Source organism: Cyprinodon tularosa, unplaced genomic scaffold (assembly GCF_016077235.1).
Source record: "Cyprinodon tularosa strain WSP-4 unplaced genomic scaffold, ASM1607723v1 ctg151, whole genome shotgun sequence".
Taxonomy (NCBI): Eukaryota; Metazoa; Chordata; class Actinopteri; order Cyprinodontiformes; family Cyprinodontidae; genus Cyprinodon; species Cyprinodon tularosa.
Window position 1 is genome coordinate 739,874 of NW_024038343.1, and position 21,999 is coordinate 761,872.

General features: G+C 36.5%; 1 protein-coding gene across 8 annotated transcripts in view; it reads right to left on the minus strand.

Moving 5' to 3' along the window:
* LOC119779786 (thrombospondin type-1 domain-containing protein 7A) overlaps positions 1–21,999 on the minus strand; it is a 242,010-nt gene that overhangs the window by 136,580 nt on the left and 83,431 nt on the right. For all 8 annotated transcript variants that reach the window (XR_005280288.1, XR_005280289.1, XR_005280290.1 and 5 more), the window contains exons 2-4: positions 17,592–18,426; positions 8,527–8,775; positions 4,746–4,930 (exon numbers count right to left, since the gene is read on the minus strand). Coding sequence is in view for 4 of the 8 variants with exons in the window: in XM_038279571.1 (XP_038135499.1) it covers positions 4,746–4,930; positions 8,527–8,775; positions 17,592–18,426 (1,269 nt within the window). In the remaining 4 variants the exon portion in view is untranslated. The remainder of the gene's footprint in view (positions 1–4,745; positions 4,931–8,526; positions 8,776–17,591; positions 18,427–21,999) is intronic.

Here is a 21,999-nt window from a genome sequence, read left to right on the forward strand (position 1 = left end):
TTTTCACTAGTTACTAAAAATGGACATGCTGCAGCCGGATATACAAATCCAGCTATATCCTCGTGGCAAATGACTCAGCTTCCAAACTGTTGGGAGCTGGAGAAATCCCATCTTTCTCCAGCAGAGTCCGCCGTGGATCCTCTGAGGGAGCCCCCTGCACAGCTGCAGCTCGTCAAGATCATCAGAGGATCCACTACTTAAGCTGTCTTCAGACCTTGCCTCAACGCCGCAGTGTTGTTCCAGTTGGTCAGCGCTAAAGCCTAGATCCTCTGAGTATCTCCATGACTTTGAATCCAGTCTGGATTCTAACTATTATCTCTGTCTTCCAGGAAACCTGTGCCTCCTCTGAGAAAGCTCTGGAAGAGCTAACCTGCCGAGCCGACCCTCTGAGCCAAACCCTGAAGATCCCTCTGAGAAACCTCAAGCAGCTCAGGACTGAGCTGGGACTTCCAAGCCAAGGTCTGTTCTAACAAGACGTGAGACGCTGAAGCAGCTAACGGACTCTGCTGATGAACCCTTCTCCAGAACCAACAGAGACTCTCCCAAAGTTAGCCTCAAGAACCCTCAAGGTACAATCAGTGAACTTCTGGAAGTTATACCCTGCCAGCAAACCGCTAACTGTGCTGTCCCTCACGCAGACTCCGGTGAACCAGTATCCAGGCCCCGAACCAGAATCAGTACATTCTGTGTGTTTGTGCTTTAATAAACTGTTGAACTCTTCATCCTTGTGTCCGTCAGTGGTGTTCTGCATAACTGGGTCGCCTTCAGTGAACCCATCATGACACAAACAGGATGTCAGCATGTAAGCATATCTTCACCTACTCAGGTTGCAAGTTAAAAACTGCCATCGGATATTAAAATTTAGGAAGAAGTCTTTAATGATATTACAATACTTATTGATAACATAGGCTTCCATATAAAGGGCTTTTAAGATACAATCAGTTGCTGCCAGTCCTTTTTAGTGAAAGTCTCTAATTTGTTTTAGACACACTTATAAATTAAAATGATGTATATTTCTTATATGATGCAATATAGTATGACAAGATAAAAGAGATTTAAGCTGGTGTGCATTTAACATCATGGTTGTTATGTTTAAAAAATAATTAATATTCTTAACATTAGAGAACAAATTGTCAAAGATGTTAAAGTAAAAAAAAATGTAACACTGCAAACACTGGTTATCTGTCTTTGGTAACAAAAAACAAGACTGTTTTATTGTGGTTCAGTATACTGTACCACATAGACTAAAATAATGTTGAATATTATTTCAAAACTAATGATAAAGACCAAAATGCAAGATTTTTGCTACTGCAAACACTTTTGGCTATAGACATATTATAGATAATTAAAAAGATAACTTCAAATTTTTTTGAATCCAGGTTTGAAATATCAGTTCAGTTTCCCATCATATCAATATTTTTTTATTGTCATTATTTATTTCAAACTATGTTTTTAGTGGGTATATTTAAAAAAAAAACTGTTTTAAATTTAGTTTATGAAAATATATTTTCTAGTGTATAGATTTTGTTTTGTTTTTTAAAGGATGCACATTTGTGGGATGTCAAACAGTTCCAACAATGTCTACTAAAACTTTAAAGTTTTTTAATGATAGGACTTTTGCTTATTATCTTAGACAATCTTTACTGACATTTTGTATGCAGTGTACAGAGCTTACAACAGCGTAATGATATTGTACAGTAGCTGGAGTAGATAAACATTACCAATATGAAGTGCAGCAGTAATAGATGTAAACAATGTAAGGGAAAAAAATAAACCAGTATAAATATTGGTGCAAAAGGCATTAATATGAATACCTTCAGTACAGTGCAAAAATGAATATGATGCAAAATGCAGTATTATAAAACATCAGTTACAAATGACTTACTTATTTTTTCGTTCAGATTTTTGCTGGTACCTTAGGGGACCTATTCAAAATGTAATTGATTGTGAACACTGGAGGGCATAAGATGTTAAAATAGGTGAGCTATATATTCTATAACATGCTCTAAAAAGGACTGCTGCTGCTGGCAAGACCCAAAATTTACAGCTTTTTGCCATCAGTGGTTCAAGGGTAATAATAAAGATCTGAGGCCATTTATTCACAGCTGGTATAGACTGACACAACCTGAATTTTATTGAAACAAGAAGTAAAGTCCTCTGCAAAAAAATGTGAAATGGGATAAGAATATGTCCTTAATATTTAAAGTGCAGCAATGCAGCCAGTATTAAAGATAAGATATTTCATTCAGAAAGAAGCTGAAACACCAAAAGCAGCTGATAATTCAGACGCCACATAAGCTGACAGAAACGCATAAAGAAAAAAAAAGATAAATGGAGTACATTTATGTTTTTTTTTCTTTTGGTCTTTCTGAAAAAATATATTTTTTAAATAGTACTGAACAGATTTACACACACAAATCCTACAGGCCACAGCCTTCTTTCCTACTGTCCATACACTAACACAGCAGTTAAGGCCTCACATCTTTTATCCAATGGAGTTCGGCATCCAGAGCTAGAGAGCCGAGGATTAATTCCACAACCTTCTGCCAGACAATCATCCAGTAAAAAGTATCAAAATCTAACAGCCCTGTTTTGATGTCAAGAAAGTCTGCACACTAGATTGCTAAAAAAAAAAAACCCTACAAGCCCAACAAACATAGATAAAAGAAGCAATATTTGGAATTAAAGCAGGAAGCAAGAAGTATTTGAAGTCCCAGAGAGGGTTTTTTTTTTAACAGAAAAAAATAATAACTGGAAGAGGACAAAAATCAAACTGACATGCACCAATTTATTTTCTTGCTAAATTTAAATTTGCCAACACTATTTCCCTTTTAAATACAAAAAACTACAGTGAATGAGAAATTATTGATAAAATACAGATTACATTCTCAGAAGGTTTAATTTGATTCATATGTACGTAGTTTGATGCAGAAGCAGAGCAATGATGGTGTGTAGCTGAATCAGTTTGCACTGACCTGGCATGTCAGGTAAGAGCAGCAGGGGACATCAGAGGTGGTACAGTACAGTATGTGGAGCAGTACTGTTATAACTGGGGCCCTAAACAGTTTTCCATTTAGACTTCAAACTATTGTAGACTCAGATTAGTGTTTCTGTTTTGAAGAAACAAATATCAAACTGCTCCCTGACTTTATGGCCATATTGATTAATGGGTAGATACATTTAGACAAGATAGGTTACAAATGACAAGAATATGTCATTTGTAACCTATCTGACAGATACTACTTTACTACTAAAGTCAGAGGTTTGCCATAAACCAAACATTTTTTATCCACCAAAGACCATCCAGTGTTGAATGAGGCTGTAATCTGGACCTCATAAATGGACAGTGAAGGCTGTAGCCAAATATTTACAGTCCTCACAGGGGTTCAGTTGGTGCATTTAACTAATTACCAGGTTGTCAGATTTATTAGGCTGCTGTTAAGATTGCCGGTGGCTTGCTTGCACCCATAATTGCAGCCAAAATGATGCCTTTAGGCTTTATGCCTGAAGCTGTTCAAACAACATTTTTATTTTCTTCACTGTGTCCACACAGAGGAGTAACTAAGACACAATATCACAATATGGGCCTTCAGGGTTTCATGCGAAGCTCTGGATTGTCAACATTCATCTTGTTATGTTTTTATTAAATATTCAGCTTACAAGGAAAAGAAAGTTGATCTTTTCAACAAAACTTGTATTTTGTTTGTCCATTTTATTAGAGTTAGAGTTCGTATCAGTTTATTTTGTAACAAATTCATTATAGAATAAATAATTAATAAATAATTTTTTTTTTTACAATTATTCATAAAAAACGTATTTCTTTAAATTTTAGCTTATTTATGCAGGTATGCTAAGACAGGACGTCTCACCATAAATATCTAAAAAGCAGCCTGTTTGATAGATGACGCCTATCATAAGTTGCCATCATTCCAAAGGTAAACACACATTTACGAAGGCATTTGTATTCTTATATTGCCGATGCTGATAAAGTGTATGCTAGTCAGAAAACATTTGCTCATCAGAAAGCTGTTAATTTTTGCCAGGCGTATGTCAACTGACAACATATAATGACAAGACAGAACAACAGAGCAGTCATTAGAGAGAAACGATTTCTATCCAATGTCTTTACCTGAGGGACAAGAAATGGGTAGAAAGAGAAGAATGCCATTTGGAGCATGCAAGTAGCTCTGAGCCTAATTGGTTTGAGATGCTGACTCATCAAGAATACGACCATAGAATGGGGACATTTTCTGATTAGTAAGCTGGCATTAGAATTGTATTTGTAGATTGAAGTAAACTTTAAAAAGGACATTTAGACTCCCCTCAACTCTCTATGGAAGGATGTATGATACAGAGCTGCATTTTGCATTCCACAGGACAGAGACAGTCCTGCAATAAAAAGAAGGCCAACACAAAAGCAGAAACAGTACACCAGTTTAAATGAAAGGAGGGTCCCAAACACAATGATCTAATCACAAAAGCAGAATTGCAATATGCAATAAGTTGTAAAAATAACGTCCTGAAGATGTAGACTGCATCTTAACACATCCAAGTATTTAGTTTATTAGTTTACTAATATAAAAAATAAATAAATAAAATAAAAATGGGGTTAGTTGTCCTTCAAGACAAAAAAATAAAACAACAAAAAAAAAAAAATCTTATTTATGTTTGTCCCAAGATTTTGAAAAATAAACCTTTCCCAAACTTAAATACAATAGAAGAGTTGGAAATGATCTCAGATTTACCTTTGTCTTTTTCTTTCAGGTTGCTGAGGTATTTTAGAAGCTCTGCATTGGCCTGGACACAATAAACTTCCCTTGTTTGCAGGCCTCCTCCACAAAGCCCCGTCAGGTTGCTGCGCCGTCGGTCCTGTTGGCTTAGCAGTAAGTCAACCCGACAGTCACTCCACTCAGTTGTTCTCCATGTGTAACTACAATGTTGACATTAAAACAGTAGAGAAAGAAGTACAAGAGTCAGACAGCCTGTTGTGAGAGTAACTGTCAAAAGTGCACATTGTAAATCTTGCTGATGCAAAAGAATGTAAATACATTTTACAAAATTACATAAAACAAAAATAACAAAACACAAAGATGTTTCTATGGCAGTGACGATTTATTTTAGTCATTATTTGGTTGGAAGGTTGTTTCAGTATCACTATAATGTTATCTAATAATGATATGACATTTGAACACTGTATTCCAATATATGCTGAAGGTCATACAGTAGTTATAGTGTTCGCCACTGACTGACATTCTAGGTGCAGGCGATAAGCCGAAGGGAAGGAGCAGCAGCACAATGATAATGACATACAGAAAAGATAGGGAGCCTTTGCTATGCAGCTGTGGGCGGCTAAGCTTCAACATAGTAAGTTGTAGCTATGAATGATGCACTCAAGATAATGTGACCAAACATCGGCCGTTTCTTGATTCACATGAACATGAGTATAGACATGTTCTTGTTAAGTATGTTCCTGAGAAGAACGCAGGAAAGTATGGACTTGGGGAGAATGCAAGCACGCAGCATAGATATTGGTCAGTTGGAACAGAAGCGTACTCGTGATGTCACGACAGACTCGGCTTGTCTGGAGCTGAATTTCGCCTCCTGTTATTAATAGTTTGTAGATAATAAAAAATTCTTACCGTTTTTCATTTACTGGGGGAACAACGATTAATACAGGTAGATAAACACAAATCAAATTAACATTTTGCCAAATAAAATAAAATAAAAAAATAAAATAAATCTGCATCGCACACTGCTTTGTTGAGAGAGGCTGCTGCAGACGGGCTAAAGTTTGCCCTGGCTGCGGTTAACCTCGGAGCTCGGCTAGTTACCATGGCCCTCTCAGCATTGGAATTTTTTTTAAATTACGCATTGAATCACTGAGTGGACTTCACAGTGATGCTTAAAAGTGGAATTTTCTCGCTTGAAATGATCTTAAAACATACTTTTATAGAAAAACAGTAACAGAAAAGAGAAATTTTAACTTAATACTCCGAGCTCTGTGAGCGCTCCATTGGAAGCTGCTGCAGTGCATGCTGGGACAGCTGGCTGTCAATTCCGAGAATAGGCAAGTCTTTTCTGATGCATACTCGCTAAAGAGGGAGGGGCGAGAACAACATCCAGGGACTTTGTCAGTTCTTGGTCTTGTGTTCCTGTGAATTGGAACAGTACTAGTGCTGCGACTGATGACGTTTCATGAGCACGCCATTGTGTTTTTAATGATGTGTGTCCTGCAGAAGCTGTCCTGCAAATGTCTCAGACTTTATCGTCTGGTGAATGAAACAAAGATTGTTGGGTGAAGATTATGCTTGTAAAGCGACAGATGGTTGCACAGCTCAAAGTTATTCAAGGTAGAAGAGTTGAGCACCACGTGAGCAAACATTGTGATTCCTGTAAAATGTGCCTGTACAAGAATAACATACTGAATTAAGTATTTTACAGCTAATGTAAACACAATCATGCCATTATATTAATGCAAGCTTTAAGTTAAAACCAAATTTTTACACAGCCTTAAAAATATGACACACTGTACCATTGTTTAAAGCCTAATATTATTGCAAATTAACCTTATTTTCTTTTTTACCCCATTTGGTATAACCAAAACTAAAACAATTATGTTTATTTGATGAAGATTTTTAGAAATAGAAACTGTTCATTCACTCAGATTAGCCTGCTTTTTAAAAATCTTGATGATAATGTCATAGTTTGTTAGGCTTCTGATTCAAGCAGGTATATCAGTATTGTCCATCTAATTTAGAAAACTAATCTCAATAATAGCTGCAACATTGGGATTGTTACATTAAATTGAATATAAGCAGGAAAGCATGAATCCAACCTGCTTTATATTATTTATTGCTACCCTTTTTTAATCCTTATTTACCAATTCAGCACCTTATTCAAATATTCCCGCTGACCATAATCATGCTTTTATGACCACAGAGGAACAATGTCACAAAGCCATCTCAAATGGGTCATCTCAAATTGGTTTCTTGAGTCGACATGGACATACTGTTCTCCAGTGGTCTCCAAAGTCACCAGATCTTGACATAATTGAGAACCTTATTTGTGTGGTGTAATTTGAGACTTTAATCATAAGTGTTCCTCCAACAAAGAAAATAGATTTATTTTTCCCACAGAGTGCTAATGAGAGTGTGAGAGTGGCAAAAAACAAGTTGACAGAAAATTTAAGTGTTGAAGACAAAAAGGAATAATATGAAAAGACCAAAATTGTAAAATGAAGCTGCACAGGAGATAACAAAAACATGTCAGAAGGGAAAATGCCAGGGGGTCATCAATGGAGAAAAAAAAGGGTATATTGCAGTATAAATGAGAAATGTTCAAGTTAAAAATGCTTTTTTTTTTAAAAAGTAACCAGTTTATAGGAAGATAAGCAAGTGGTAGAATAGACATGACTGTAGAAGCAAACATTTTGAGAACAGTTACAAGTTAAATAACTTCCAGCTTCTTGTTTTATAATCCCATATGGCCACCACTCACTAACAATGTTTCTGACACATTGTTAAATCTATACCACAAAGAATCAAGGAAATTCCTAAAGCAAAAATGATGCACCAATTAAAGGACAACTATCATAATTTTAACACAAGATAATGGTTGTCCAAAAGATTATGGGATTGTAATACAAAATACGTACACTTCCGACCCAGAACAAAATCAAAATTCCTTGTGAAGAGTGTTATTATCCAGAGTGCAAAAGTCTGTATTATTTAAGTCTGAAAAAAAAACCCAATGAGGGGGAAAAAAACAACACAAGTACAAAGTTTCCAAATGTACTCAGGGATAAAGCTGTTGATTTTTAGACATGTTCTATGGATCGAATCGAAAATGTGTCTGTCCACTATGACCTTTGTTACATTTTGGAAATAGAAAAAGAAGATTGTAAGCCTGATAACACAATCCCAACAGTAAGATAAAAGCTGGCAGCATTAAACGTGGTGTCTTGGCTGCAGTATGGACTGCTGCTTTTCACAAAATACATGGGATATGGGAAAAGAACAGTGAGCAAAATACTGAAGCAAAATCTTAAGAAATCAGACAGAAAGTTAAAGCTAGGGCACCATTTCACAAAAATGCCCAACTAAGTATTTAGCAAAATCAGTTACAAAATGGGTTATGATAACAATTTCAAGGCCATCTCAAACCCTCTGATTTTCATTTCATTGATGATTTTGTTGTTCAGAACTTCTGTATAAGGGTGGTATAAGGGGGTCGAGCCACAACGGCAAGTCTCTTACCCTTAAATACTAAGAGAAGCATGTAAACTTATATATTTGTAGATACATAGGAACATTTCAAAAATAAACTTTTGTTCAATATCTTTACACTGAGAAAATATAAACAATTTTAATGATTAAAAGAGGAAACATAAAATCTAATCTAATGCCAGATAAAGACATGGTTAGTCACTTTATGTGTATACAAATATGTAGGAAAAATCTTGTCAGCTCAACATGCTGCAGTGATGACCAAGAAACAAACATCTACACATAGTCTAAGAGAAATTACCTGGCACAGGGAGGGATGCTTCCACCTTGGGGTTCACAAGGCTCCGTCTCCTCCAGTAATGGACACTCAATGCCCTCACCAACGGGGAACTGAAGCACTTGTCGCCTTCGAGTCCGATTTCCTCTTGGAGTCTCAGGATCCACACAGGTCTTGGAGCAGGAGCTCCAGTTGGTCCATTCGGTTGACTGGCAATCTTTAGGAAGAACGCAGGACTGGATGGTGAGCGGTAGTTCCCGAGGTATGCACAAACTGAGAGGGAGTCAATATGAAAAAGACAGAAGCAGGGTTAAGTGTGGTGTTATCAAAATCTAAGGAAATTCAAGGTATCTAGGCAGAATAAAAAATGTTTAGAGTGGGCAGAAAGGAGTGTATTATGGTAAATCTAGAGTTTCATCAGACTTAGAAATTCTTTAACATAGGAAGATTGGATATCCCCAAAAATCTGAATTCAAAATTAGAAAGTCAGAATTCCCGAGGACCCCAAGTTCAGATTCAGTACTTCTGTCAATCACGTACGGCACAATCAAACTACAATTCTGTTTATTTTTAGCTACAGATCATTGAAATTAGTGGACCAAATAGCAACCCTTCTATAAAAATATATCTTTAATAACTGTTCTGTATTTAACAAGAGATTTATTAAGTGAGATAACTCCAAAATTCTTCACATTACATTCAGTTATTTTCACATTTCACCCATTCATACACAGATGGTGGTAAGCTACATAGTAGCCACAGCTGCCCTGGAGCAGACTGACAGAAGCCAGACTGGCACATAGCCGATGCCATTGGGCCATCTGAGCATCAACAGCAGACAAAGTGGTTGAAGTGTCTTGCCCAAGGACACAACAACTGGGACAGTCAGACATAAGGCCTGTAGAGAATGAAAGCTAGTGGTGTTACTCACCATGCTTTACAACTTAAAACTATAGACCATTATATCATGGTGTTAAAATCATTGACCGATAAATGTTTTGACTTCTAGAAAAATGTACATATCTGCATTAGCAGGGTAGGTACAATTTTATATAAATAAAAAACCATTAATTAGTTAATTAAAATGTTCCGTCCTATAAAATCAACTTAGGATAGATTCTGTCTTCTGCATTGTGTTGAGAGCACCAGCACGTCAAATTCCTTTCTAAAAATGAAGGTAATTTGTTATTGTAAGCCAAATTGTTTTTCATTGTTTATGCTAATCTTCTGTAACAGGAAACAGCATGATTTCAATGAGATCAGAATCAGCATCTTTGTCTGTTTCGTAGCCAAACAAAAGGTTTTTGAGGAACAGCAATGTGGGTTTGTATGTATACAAGTAAAATTAGGGAAATAGACGTTGCTTGGACTCCAGAACATATATGAACATTGTTGCGTTGTTGTTGGAGGGAGAAACTTTTTTTTAAAAGGACTAAATATGATGGCTGACAGGTGTAAACATGCAGCAAAGGATGAAACAAGTAAACACCATAAAACTATATAATAAATATAACATTAACATTTTTATCCTGCCTTTGACAGAGTCATTAGCTGTTCTTATTAACATACAGGGTGCATAATGAGATTCCCATCAAGAATGAAACAGGAGTCTGTGCACTAATAAGTCAAGTGTTAACACCACTACAACAGGCTGTGATCCATTGTCCCCCCACATCTTTTGATCATCTAACAACATTTAGTGGTAATGAGTAACCCGTCCTCCTTCGGTCCCTTTCCAATCATTAGAAATTTGTTCAAACCAAAGCCGGCTGTTTTCTGCGACATGTTCTAGAAGCCCTCTCCCTCGAGGCAATGCAGCTGACGAGCTATTAGTGCTAATTACAGCTCTGCTTCATTTAGAAGCCTCTCATTTAGACGCTACCACCGCACTTCACCTCCAGCATCTCAGACATTTTGTATAAATCAGGAAACATATGAGGAGTATTTTTTCTTTATCTCATGGCTCCTGTGTCTTTCCAGATTAAAACACCACTGCAGGGTTTGAAGTACTACCAAAGCGACACTGTGAATAATCCCAAGTTTGTTTTTCTGCCAAGTGCACATGGTGTGCTGGCTCATTTCTGGTTTGGAGGAAAACAATGAGAAATTTAAACAACAGTCAAAGTGGCGCACCGAGGGGCGATGGCTCAGTTTACGATTTCAGATGGAACCTCTTTCAAAAAGCACCTAATGCAGCAAGTGACCCATTTTCTCTCCCATCTTTGAATCCTTTGAGACGCTTGTTTTGTGGATGTATAGGCATTTTTATGTAGACCTCAAAGCTGTAGATAGAAGTCATCATTTTTTTATCCAAGTCATTCAAACAGAATAACGACATCCTTTTCTAGTTAACATGTAACCTAGTTTAGAGGAAATTTTCTTTTTAAGCCTTTAGGTTTTAAGCTTGCTGCATATCTAGCAATACAAAGCAGGTCACAGATTTCATACTTTATCTCTTGTGTGGTGCTGCTGAAAGAGTGTGAAAAACACAATTCTGCATGAGTCCAAAGATTAAAGAAAATATTTGTTTTCAAACTTGAAAGCCCAGAAAGAAACAAATCGAATTGTATGGTACTACAGTCAACTGTTTCCTATAAAATCCTCCCCCACCCAGCAGCAAATTAAACTGATGAACCAGCAGAGAAAGCTAAAAACTTTGTTTTAAGAAAGCTTCCTATGTGGAACAAGTCAGGCACCATAGAGAAGAAAGTGTCCCAGCGACAGATGTTCATCAAACAAAATTAGAAATTAAGCCAGCAAGATGTTTGGGGGACGTCTGGCTAGGACACGACTGGATCTTTGCTTCTCTGGGAAGTTTGCTCTAGTTTCCATGAGCCGCAAAACAACTATGAATATTTTAGAACAAGAAATAAACAAGTCAAGGATTAATATTAATGCTCCTAAGAGTATGCAAGTTGGTATTCATGGTTTCTTTAAAATTATTGATCCCAGCCAGTGGTAAAAGCCCAACCCTAACAAAGCATCAGTGACTAGATATTTAAGAATTAAAACTTTACCATAAAAAATGCGTGACTTTAGGCTTCCAGCTGTTTCTACCAGGAAACCCTGGATAAACCTTTCAAAATCGAAACCTGTAGGAAGCAGTTATAACCTTTAATAGATGACTAGCGTCTAAATAAAGATGCTGCAACAACTAAAATAGAAAATCGCATTAAAAGAATTCAGAGCTGCCCTGAAGTTGTGCTACAGTGCTTAATGCTCATTATTCCCAAGATTAATCACCTTCATTAAAAGAATAACCTATAGCAACTTGATCTTTCATTAGCTTAAGTTAAATAAAAGCTGTTACGTGTGTTAGTTTCAGCAGCTATACATATAATTGAAGATCAGTCACTTTTTTCTTAGGAAATAGTCTCATATCAAATATTCTCCAAATCAAAACAAGTCAGATTAAGTGTATTTTTTATATAACCTTTAAAGTATTATAAAGTATAGTTTTAATTATTCCATCATTCATTCTGCAATCAATCATTCTGGTGATATGTTTATGTAAGGCCGTCCTATGTGTTCGTTCCTTGTCTTTTTCTGCACATGCTGCATTTGGGTGTATACGTATGTGTGGTGAGCTACGGTTTAAGCCAATCATTGAAGCTTGTCCAAATCTTCTTTTGGAAAGTAAGCTTAAATGAGCAATGCAAACAGCAACTTGTAAACAGAGTGTGCACAAGGAGAAATGGGTTTGTGCATGCTCTTACACACGTTTAATAGGCGTTCCCTCTCGGGAGTAGGTACAGGGTTGTGCATGTGCATTTCTTTTTAAATAGCAGAGGGCAGGTCTTTTCTCAGAAGTTAGGGAAAATCCTCCCCTATACCTTTAAGTTATTCTGATGCGACACTCTAGTTCTAAATGTTGTGTTTTTTTCTGTCACACAATGAAAAAAAAAAAAATAACATAAATAAAGCTTAAAGACAGAGTGTGTGCAATTTGTTTATAGCATTTAATAAAAATCTTTATAGGTGTTGCAAATATACAGTGCAACGAAAAAGGTCCTTGTTGAACCTATCTCTTATGGAGCGATGAGCAGCATGTAGGATCTGGGGAGTACTGGCATGACAAAGGTGTTTGTAAGGGATCCAGAGTGACAGTGTGAGGTTTGAACTGCGATCTTGCATTCTCTTCAAGACATAACTGCCTGCTCTCAAAATAATAACGACTGTATATCATGCTAAACCCTAATGTGGTCATTGCATTGTAATTTGTGCAGATGCATCAGCTCGACAGTTTTCAGAGTGTGAAACGTTGGCTTCTGTATTCATTTTTAACAACCCAGTTCATGTAACCGGTTTGCATTCATATTCTGTCATAATAACAGAAAAATATATTCTGTTACAAAGACAGGTGTGTACACCAATGGTCTTCAACTAAAGAACTCAAGGTCCTGTGTCCAGCACCTTTTAGATGTGTCTCTGCGCTAACAAACCCAGGTCAAACTACCAGTAGGACTTCTGAAAGGATATGGGGGAGGCAATTCAGCCGTTTGAATGAGGTGTATGGAAGAAGAGACACGTCTAAAAGGGGCAGGACATTGGAAGCATGGGGACTGGAATGGAAGAGCCATTAGGATTTTTGTAAATGAGAGACTTTCAGATCAGGAAAGTCATCTTTATTTGCTCTTTGGCTGTATTTTTTTGTAAATTGTACCTCCTTGCCTCTCCCGATTTGTAATCTTGATCCATATTAGGGATGATTACATAACTCAGTACTGTTAAAGTCATGACCAAACTTTGTTGGAACTACTGAGTAGACCAAGTGTTTGAGATGATGTCAGCTTCCAATCCTTCAGTGTAAGATTTCTCCACAGAGGGGGTTATAGTCAGTGTGGAATGAACTTTGGTCTTACCCAACAACAAACAAACAGATTTTTGTTTTAATAGGAAAAAAGATAAAAAAAAAAACAAATGCACTTTGCAGCAAAGAAGTAAGCTGCACATTCATTTGCAATAAAATTTTTTACATTTATCTTTTTTACTTAAGCTTCTTTTGCTCATGAGTTTTACATTTATTCGACCACCATGGACCCCCATCACACCATTTTTCTGAAGAGGAAAGAATAAAGATAGGAATAGGTGGAGCTGGGTTTTATTTGTGCATTATTATGCACATACATCATCATATTGAACACATTTAAAAAGAAAAAAAAAAACGATTGTGGTCTTAATACTTTGGGTTTTAAAAATATTTGTTTAAATGTTAAACTGGAAAAACTGAGCTGTTATTAAGCAAATTTACATTTATAATCGCACAGACACACATTAAAATAGGAACCATTGAGTCAAAAAGCCTATTCCCACGTACCGCACATAGGTACCTAATTGGTGCAAATGCAAAAGGTAACCGACTCTAAGAATGACATCGAAATTAATCAGATTTACTTGTTGCATTCTATTTTACCACTGCGATTGTAATACATATCTATACTCCATCTGTAATATGAATTTAAGTGAATTTCTGAACATAAAGCAACAGTGGCTTACTTTAATTTTGTTTTATAACCTTTCTCTGTGCAGGTCTTGGAGCGTGCAGTCCAGGATGTGGTTGTTTCATGTTTACTGTTCTAACCAGAATAAACAGAGAACCGGCCCATCTCCCTAAAATCATGGCAAATCCTTGAAGTGTAACCAGCATGACTCAGAACTGATCCAGTTATGTTCAGGCACATTTGTTTTTGCAATTATGCCATTTGAATATTTCTCTTCTTACCACAACATGACAGGTAACAAACAGGCTTAAATCTGAGATTTTGGCTCAGTTTTTCTGAAAACACCTATGCAGAAGTGTTTATCAACTGGTTGTACTTTTGTACCTTTTTCAGAAAAACTGAACTAAAGTCCGTTTGTCTCTGATACACAAGCAGATCATCATGATTTAAATGGCTAAACAGAAAACCCTTACATAACAACAGACTCCATAAAGCCAGGAGAACGATGGGTGGGTCATTAAATTGAATCTTTCTTTGGAGGTTGGGCTTCCAGATGCTCAGAAACAACAGTGCTGCAAATACAGTTTACTCTGGTACCAAAAACTTTCAGAAAAATGGAGCCAAAGCCCTGTTGCCTCTGATTTAAGCTTACATGGAGGAAGAATTGTTAACAATTAAACAGAATTTGCTTTAAAAAATGCTTTTTCTTTAGACAGAAAGATATTTTTACTATGATCACTGACATTAACCTATCTTTAGCATAGATTTAGGTCTGATTTAGTTTCTTTTTTGGGAGGCCATTTTTATCTCCAAATAGCTTTCATACCAGGAAGTTATTTGCTCCATCCAGCTACTCAACCTTTGAAGTTTACCATATTGCCTACAGTACATTGCTTCCATGACAACCACATGCATGCTGACATTATAACACACACAACATTATTTAAATATAGGACTTCTTAAGACATCTTAATATAACTGCATTGAATGTCAATAAGTAGAATGAGATCAAAGCACAGTATACATTGCATAAGTGCAGAAAGTCTGAGCTCTTTAAGTCAAAGTAAAAAAAAAAACAATTTGTTTAGAGCTGCCTTCAACTGTTGCCTGAGGTATTATTAGTTTAAGGTTGTGGTCCAACTGTTTTCTTTGTTTTACTACCTGCTTTTATCAGGTTTTGATCTTAATTTGCTTTTACTCTGCTTTTATTTTTGTTTTATTTTATTGTCCAAATCGTGTAAAGCTCTTTGAATTGTCCATGTACTAAATTGTGCTATACAAATAAACTTCTGTTGCCTTGCATATTTCTAGTCATACACAATGTTAATACCATTCATCCTTTTCCTTCTAGCTCCATGTATAATCTTGATTGTTTCTATCAAAGCCATAAGATACCAATCAAACCCTTTATAGTTTGGTGTTATATCATTAAAAAAGAATTCTACCAATGTTATTTTTTGAGCAGTTTAAGACAACCAAGACTGATTTAGTTTCTTTTGCACAATCTGAACTTTATGGATTCCTAACCCAGACAATGGTTAGTATGTGACAAACCTTACGAGCTCACATAGTTGTAAGGATACTTCTATCTACTGCTTATATCAGGCCAATTTAGCAACAGTTAAACAAAAACGCTGATACAGAAAATAAAGGAATAGACTTCATGCGGATTATTGGATATAAACAAATGGGAATATTGAAGTTTCCTTCAAATCTAGACTTCCAGGAGGTTCATTTCCCAAAGACTTATAAAAAGTAAAATATCTTGTCTTCACGTCATGTCAGAGCAAGTTCTTTATACTATCCCTGTCTGCCATACTGTCTCTGAGGGGTTTGATAAAAACATACAAATACAAGATTTCTTCAGAAATGTTGATTTCAAACTACTGGAAAGTTCATATGACAGACCTTCCTGTCAGACATTGTGCTCTCAGATACATTGTCAAATAGAAAATGTGTGCAGCAAGTGAATGGAAACTGACAGCCATTAATCTTTCTTATTTTCAGTCAGACAATGTGCCTTTGTAGCTCTCAGCAAGAATAATGACAGGTCAAACAGGTTAGATCCGACATGAAGCAACTCAGATTTAAAGCATGTTTCTTGAATAATAGTTCACTACTTTAAGTATTTTGAAAAGCTACAATTTTTTACTTTCTTTTCTTGGGTAAAATTACTGACTTGTCTCACTGCTCTTAATGTGTTGCATCAATCATTTTTTGTCCTACCTCAAATCATTTTAGTCTGACCTTTCCTTAAATCGCCAAATACCAACATGTTCTAGAGGAAGACAAACTAACAATTAAAAGGCAAAAATATCAGTAAGCCTTCAGAAATTTTTTTAGAAGCAGAAAAGTTTTTTTGAAACTACTGCTTTTAAAGAGGCATGTACTTAGATGACGATCTAACATCATGACACATTGGCCAAAAGAAAAAAACAAAACAAAAAACGGTTTCATAATAAAGACACTTCAACAGTAAAGTTAAAAAGACAATGGACTGAGTTCTCTGGCTTTCTCCAATGAGCCCCTATGGAAAAAATATATAAATTAATAAAATAATAATTAATTTTCTTACTTAAAATAAAGATCTCTTTGCTTATATTTGTCCAAAGATAAACTGGGGAAGTCTATCTTTGTTTTCACTTAGCATGTCAGAAAGGTGAAGGAGAGACCTCTAAGCTCCAGATGCAGCTTGATTTTAATTTAAAATTCCAAACATATCAATGGGAGAAATGTTCTGGACGGACTTAGGGGGGAAATAAGGGATTAAAAAATGTAGACAGACTTTTGGAGTTTAAGCCGAGTAACTCTATTAAAAAGCACAGAAATCCCTTATTAGAAAACCAGCAGGGAACATCATCACTCTTCAGAAACTTTCAGCTAGCTTTCTGCTGCCTTGTATTTTCTGATTTCTTTTTTTCTTTTATGCTTTGGTACCCATTTCTCAATTCTGATCATGAAAATTAACTTGTGTTGTTAAGTGCTAAAATTGAGAGGTTTTAAAATAGTATCCTGCAAGTACAAAGGCTTTTACAAGCCTTAAAAAAAAAAAAAAAACTTACGCTGAGTTTTATTTTAGATTTATGATTCCATTTTAAACTTTTATGACCTGGCAATAAGTTCTGGCATATTGAGTAATGCTTGATTTCTTAATGAAATAGCAATTCAAAATGCAAGGAGAAAAAAAAAAAGGAAAACTATTTTTTGTGAAAAGCAACAAAGTCATGGCTAAGATTGATCTTGTGTCACAGAGGGAGCCTTTTTGTGCCACTTCCCTCTGCAGAACTCTACATCAAATACACTTTAATGACAGTTGTTCCTCATTGCTTTGGCAGCGTGGCGCTGACAAGGACCCAGCCGACAAACATCTCCCTGAATGTGTCACCTCCTGACAGGAAGCAACCAAATTCTGTAGGATAAATGTTTGGCTGTCACGAGTAACAGCTGTATTAAAGAGGTAAATGACCATCAGGCAGGAAAGAAGATTAGAATCCAGATGAAGGTATAAAGTACTGAAAATAAGGATCTACTTCATGTCTAGATTTATCGTGCATTATAAAACACTTGCTCTAAAACTGCAGAGATTAAAAAAACAAAAAAAACAATAACAGCTTCACAGAATGAATAAGAAAAAAGTCTGTCACCTACTTGCGTCCCACTTTGCTCCCGTTCCTGTGTATGCAGTTCACTTCCCGGGTCTGGTATCCAACCTGAATGTCCCAGAATGGACTCTCTTGCCGGTTAAGGCGGTTCCTGGTCCGTTTCTTTTTAATCAGCTCTCTGGTTTCAGGATCTTTCACCCCTCCTTGCTCTCTCAGTCCTTGGCCTTTCCCTTTCCTTCGCTTTGCTTGCCGTGTAGTTCGAGTTTGTGGTAAGGTGCAAGCGCTCCATGGTCCAACCATAAGGCTGTACACTCCCTCAGGACCCAAGCAAGGTCCTGGTTTACAAGACTCAAATTCAGTGAGATTAGGACAACCGGATCCTCCAAAAAGTGGAGGAACCAGTACGCTGCGTATTCTGTTCCTAAGGCCTGTTCCACATGTTTTGGAGCAGGAGGTCCATGGAGAATACTCTGATACAACACAATCCTGGGGGCAAGGGATCAAACAAGCCTGCTCCAGGCGTGGCTTGGGCTCAAAGTATTCACAGATGGCATCCTCTGCTGGAGACCCATCTGACTTGAGCATGCAGCCCACCTCCCGGGTCTGAATGCCCTCTTCTCCTCCACTGCATGTGAACTGCCGTGGAGCCCCAAAGGTCCTTGCTGAAACTGGCATGCACTCATTCCAGGCACCCAGTTTCCAGTCATACAGGTCCTTGTGCCAGTCACACACACGGAAACAGTTCCTCTGGTTGGAGGGACGCTGACCCTGGTCACAGTTGGTGTGAAGAGTCGTCCAGCCGTCCACGTGGGCGCACCAGACAGCGCGGCTTTGGCTTCCTCCTGGACCGCAGTCACTGCCCATGCATCTCCCCCACGGACCTGCGAATGAAATGGGATCAGTTACAGTGAGGAAAAGGAGCATCATACCTCTTTTTTAAACCATAAGATAAGAATATTTATTGAGATATACAGTATATATATTATTCTAACATTGTTTAAGAAAGGTCTAGACATTACTGTATCTCAAGATTAAACTGTTTCAAAAGAATAGGCTAAGAATTAAGAAATTATTTAGTCAAAAAAACATTTTATTTTGGATATTTGACAATTGATTAAAAACCTTCAATTGACTTTTAATTGATAACTTTGTAAGTCAACAGGCTCTTTTATCCCCGATCAAAGACACATGAATCTATAATTGAATCAGGAAAATAACTAAATTATAAGCATATCACAGACAGTTGGCAAATAAATTTTATTTGGTATAAATTGGGGTAGAGGCAAATGGAAAAGTTAGGCTCCACTTATACTTTTTTTTTTTTTTTTTACAAGTGGCAACCCCCAGGTAAGGCTGCTTTTATCTGAAATAGTTCAATAGCAAAGATAGTACTTGATCAAAGTGAAACATCTGAAAGAGCAAAGTGCTGTGCATTATCTTTTGCATTTAACAAACCCTATTGGCAGCCGGTAGATGTTGCTTTAAACATTCTATATCACCCATTTTTGGTGCAAACATCTTTGACAAAGACCAACAAGAGATCCAAGCTTTTAGCAACCCCCACCAAATGTTTCAAATTACTGTTTTCAGAAAAAATTGACTTTTTCATACATAATTTCATAAAGTGCACAGATGATTTATAGAACAGGACATGCTTTCAAATGTTGTAATAATTGACTCATTAGTGAGACTTTAAAGTTCCCATCTGTGCCATAATTAATCGCGATCTAAAATATTGTAATTAAGGGAGGACAAAACAAAAATATCCTCAAAACTTGTATGCAAAACTTAGATCTATTCTTGACTTTTGGATTAAAACTTAATTAAAAATTAAAACTTAAACTGTCATTTTGTGTATTGTCACAAGGTTCTTACAAACTCAATGATCTGACAATGATCTTCTGCATTTTGTTAGATTTAAGGCTGAGTTATCACAGGGGGCATAAAAGCAACATCAAAGGTTAATTTAAATCAGTCTACAAACTGTTTACTCTGAAAAAAAATAAAATGACAAAAAAAACCAAGTCATCTTGCTTTTTATCAAAACAAATGAACAAACATAGCTATTCTTTTACATATCAGAGCTTAGCAACATGTCTTCAAGTGCTCTCTTGACTTTTTCTATCTGGTATTAAACGTCCTGTGATCCAGGCACATTGAGGAAGTGAAATAACATTAATTAACACAGTTTGGCTGCACTCTGACTGTGACATGCAGAGGGTATTAACACCACAACAGGAGAGAAATCTAATGAGATAGAAAGCTTCACATTTCAACCAGCAAACTGATTATGTTAGTATGTGGCAAATCAAAATGTTTCTCGTTATAATTGGATCACAGTGACAGACCGTGAGAAGTGGTGATGGGTGACGTTTCTCTGTAGCCTAAACTAACCGGAAGCAGTATACAGGAACTGGGACTTGGTTATCCAAAGAGTAAATACAAAGATCAACCATGTGATTATAGTTAGTAGTTATTAAAGCCAGTGATTAGTACATTGTTTATTAAAGCATGTTACATGTTAATTTGTCTCACATCCTTATTAATGTGAACTAGCCGTGGTGCATTTTAACTATGATCAGATTGGGCTAAACCTGCATTGAATCAGTCTTTATGATTGGAAAGATAATCTATATTTCTAAAATAATTTAATCTATGTGTTTTGTTAAGTCCCAACAGATAAAAAATTGTGAATTGAAGCTTTATATGCAACTTTAAAGGCTTTAAGGCAGATAATATTTATTTTGACATTAGTCTAACCAATCCCTGATCTGTGCTGCTGGTCGAAACATGTACAGTACCAGTCATTCAAAATGGCTCATCCCTGTCAAAAGCCAGCCGAACGGCAGCAAAATCCCCTCCAACTTCCAGCCACTGGGCTTCTCATGGGCGTGCAAATATTTTTGCTCCAACTCCACCCTAGTCTGACCAGGAGATAACACTTCTCTTTAGATCTTAATGTCCAAAAATCATGACAGAAAGAATATTTTACTTTCTCTTCACCCTGACCAGTTTCGATCGTAGGCCTCCAATACATTGCGCCATTCTTGCTTGTTCTCGGCCCTCAACATGTTCCTCTTCACGCCCTTCTCCCCTGTGATCACTTCCATGTCGTCAATCCATATTATACGTCATCTGCCTCATCCTTGTTTGGCATGCACTTGAGCAACCATCATTTTCCAGTCCAGACCAGATGAGGCCGGGCTGACATGATTGAAGTACAGGAACTTTTTGGAGAAACTCTTTGTAGAACCTCCTCGTTGTGCAACATCTCCGTCCAACTCATTATGAGCATGCGCCGGTAGTACCAAAGCTTGAATATTTTACATATTTAAAAAGGAATTGAAGGGGACTAGTCAAGGACCAGCCAAGGGCTCATCAAGGAAAGTTGGGACATTTTGAATGGCTACTGCTGTAGTGCTTTTTCTTCCTCCATTTTCATCAGAAAATGTGACACAATGGTAACAAATGTTACATAACTTTAAATAAAAAAAAATGTTATTCATTAACAAATTATTTACATTGATTAGTAAATGGATGGAGCAGCAGGGCATGTGTTTCACATGATCCTAAGGCTTGGCTGCTGAATGCACTAATGAATGAGCTAACCTGTGCATGGATGAGCTGATGCAATACAGGAAAAGAAAAACCACTATCAGCCAGGTGATGTATCAGCGTACTTTAAAAAACCAACAACATTACAGAATTATTCTTAAAAAAAATCTCTATCCCATTAAAGCAAAGTTAGCAAAAAAAAAGTGCATAAAGCCCTCTAAATTCCCTGCTATTTTAGTGCACAAAGAAAGGTTCAGCTAATTCCAATTTGAGATTTTCTTCTTTTATCTATGATTTTTTTTTAATGAAAATTCACTGAAAAGTTGCTTAAATTAATTGGCTTTATGGTTTGGAAATCGCCTCAAATCCCTTTCCAGCCTGACACATCTGCTTTTCTAGTGTCGTGATAATATCTTTCTATCTTAGTATCGTAAAATCTTTCCTGTTTGTGCCAAATGCATTCAAGTTTGCCTTCCTCTGTTGTCATGTTTTTTAGGAAAAGTGATTGCTCCATACTGTAGTCCTTCTATAATAATGATAGGCATCAAGCCTTCACATTTTACCAGTTTGCATTATAGTTTATTGTAAACCGTTTGCATTTATACACGACTGAGCTAAAATGTACAGTATGCATTTAAATTTTATCTGATCGTATATTTATCTTTAAAGTATCTTTAACATTGGTGATCAAGAATTTTTGCAATAAAGTTAATCAAAAAGAAAATCAAATAATCATAAACTCCTAGATGAAGGAGGGTTCTCATACTACCTGAGGTTGAGTTAATCAATAAGCTTTTGTTAGGATGAGGGCTGCTCATTGAAGGCATCTAAAGTTTAATAGGAATTTAAGTGCTTGAGATATTTAAAAAAAAAAAGCTGGGCTGGGAAAATCTGACTTT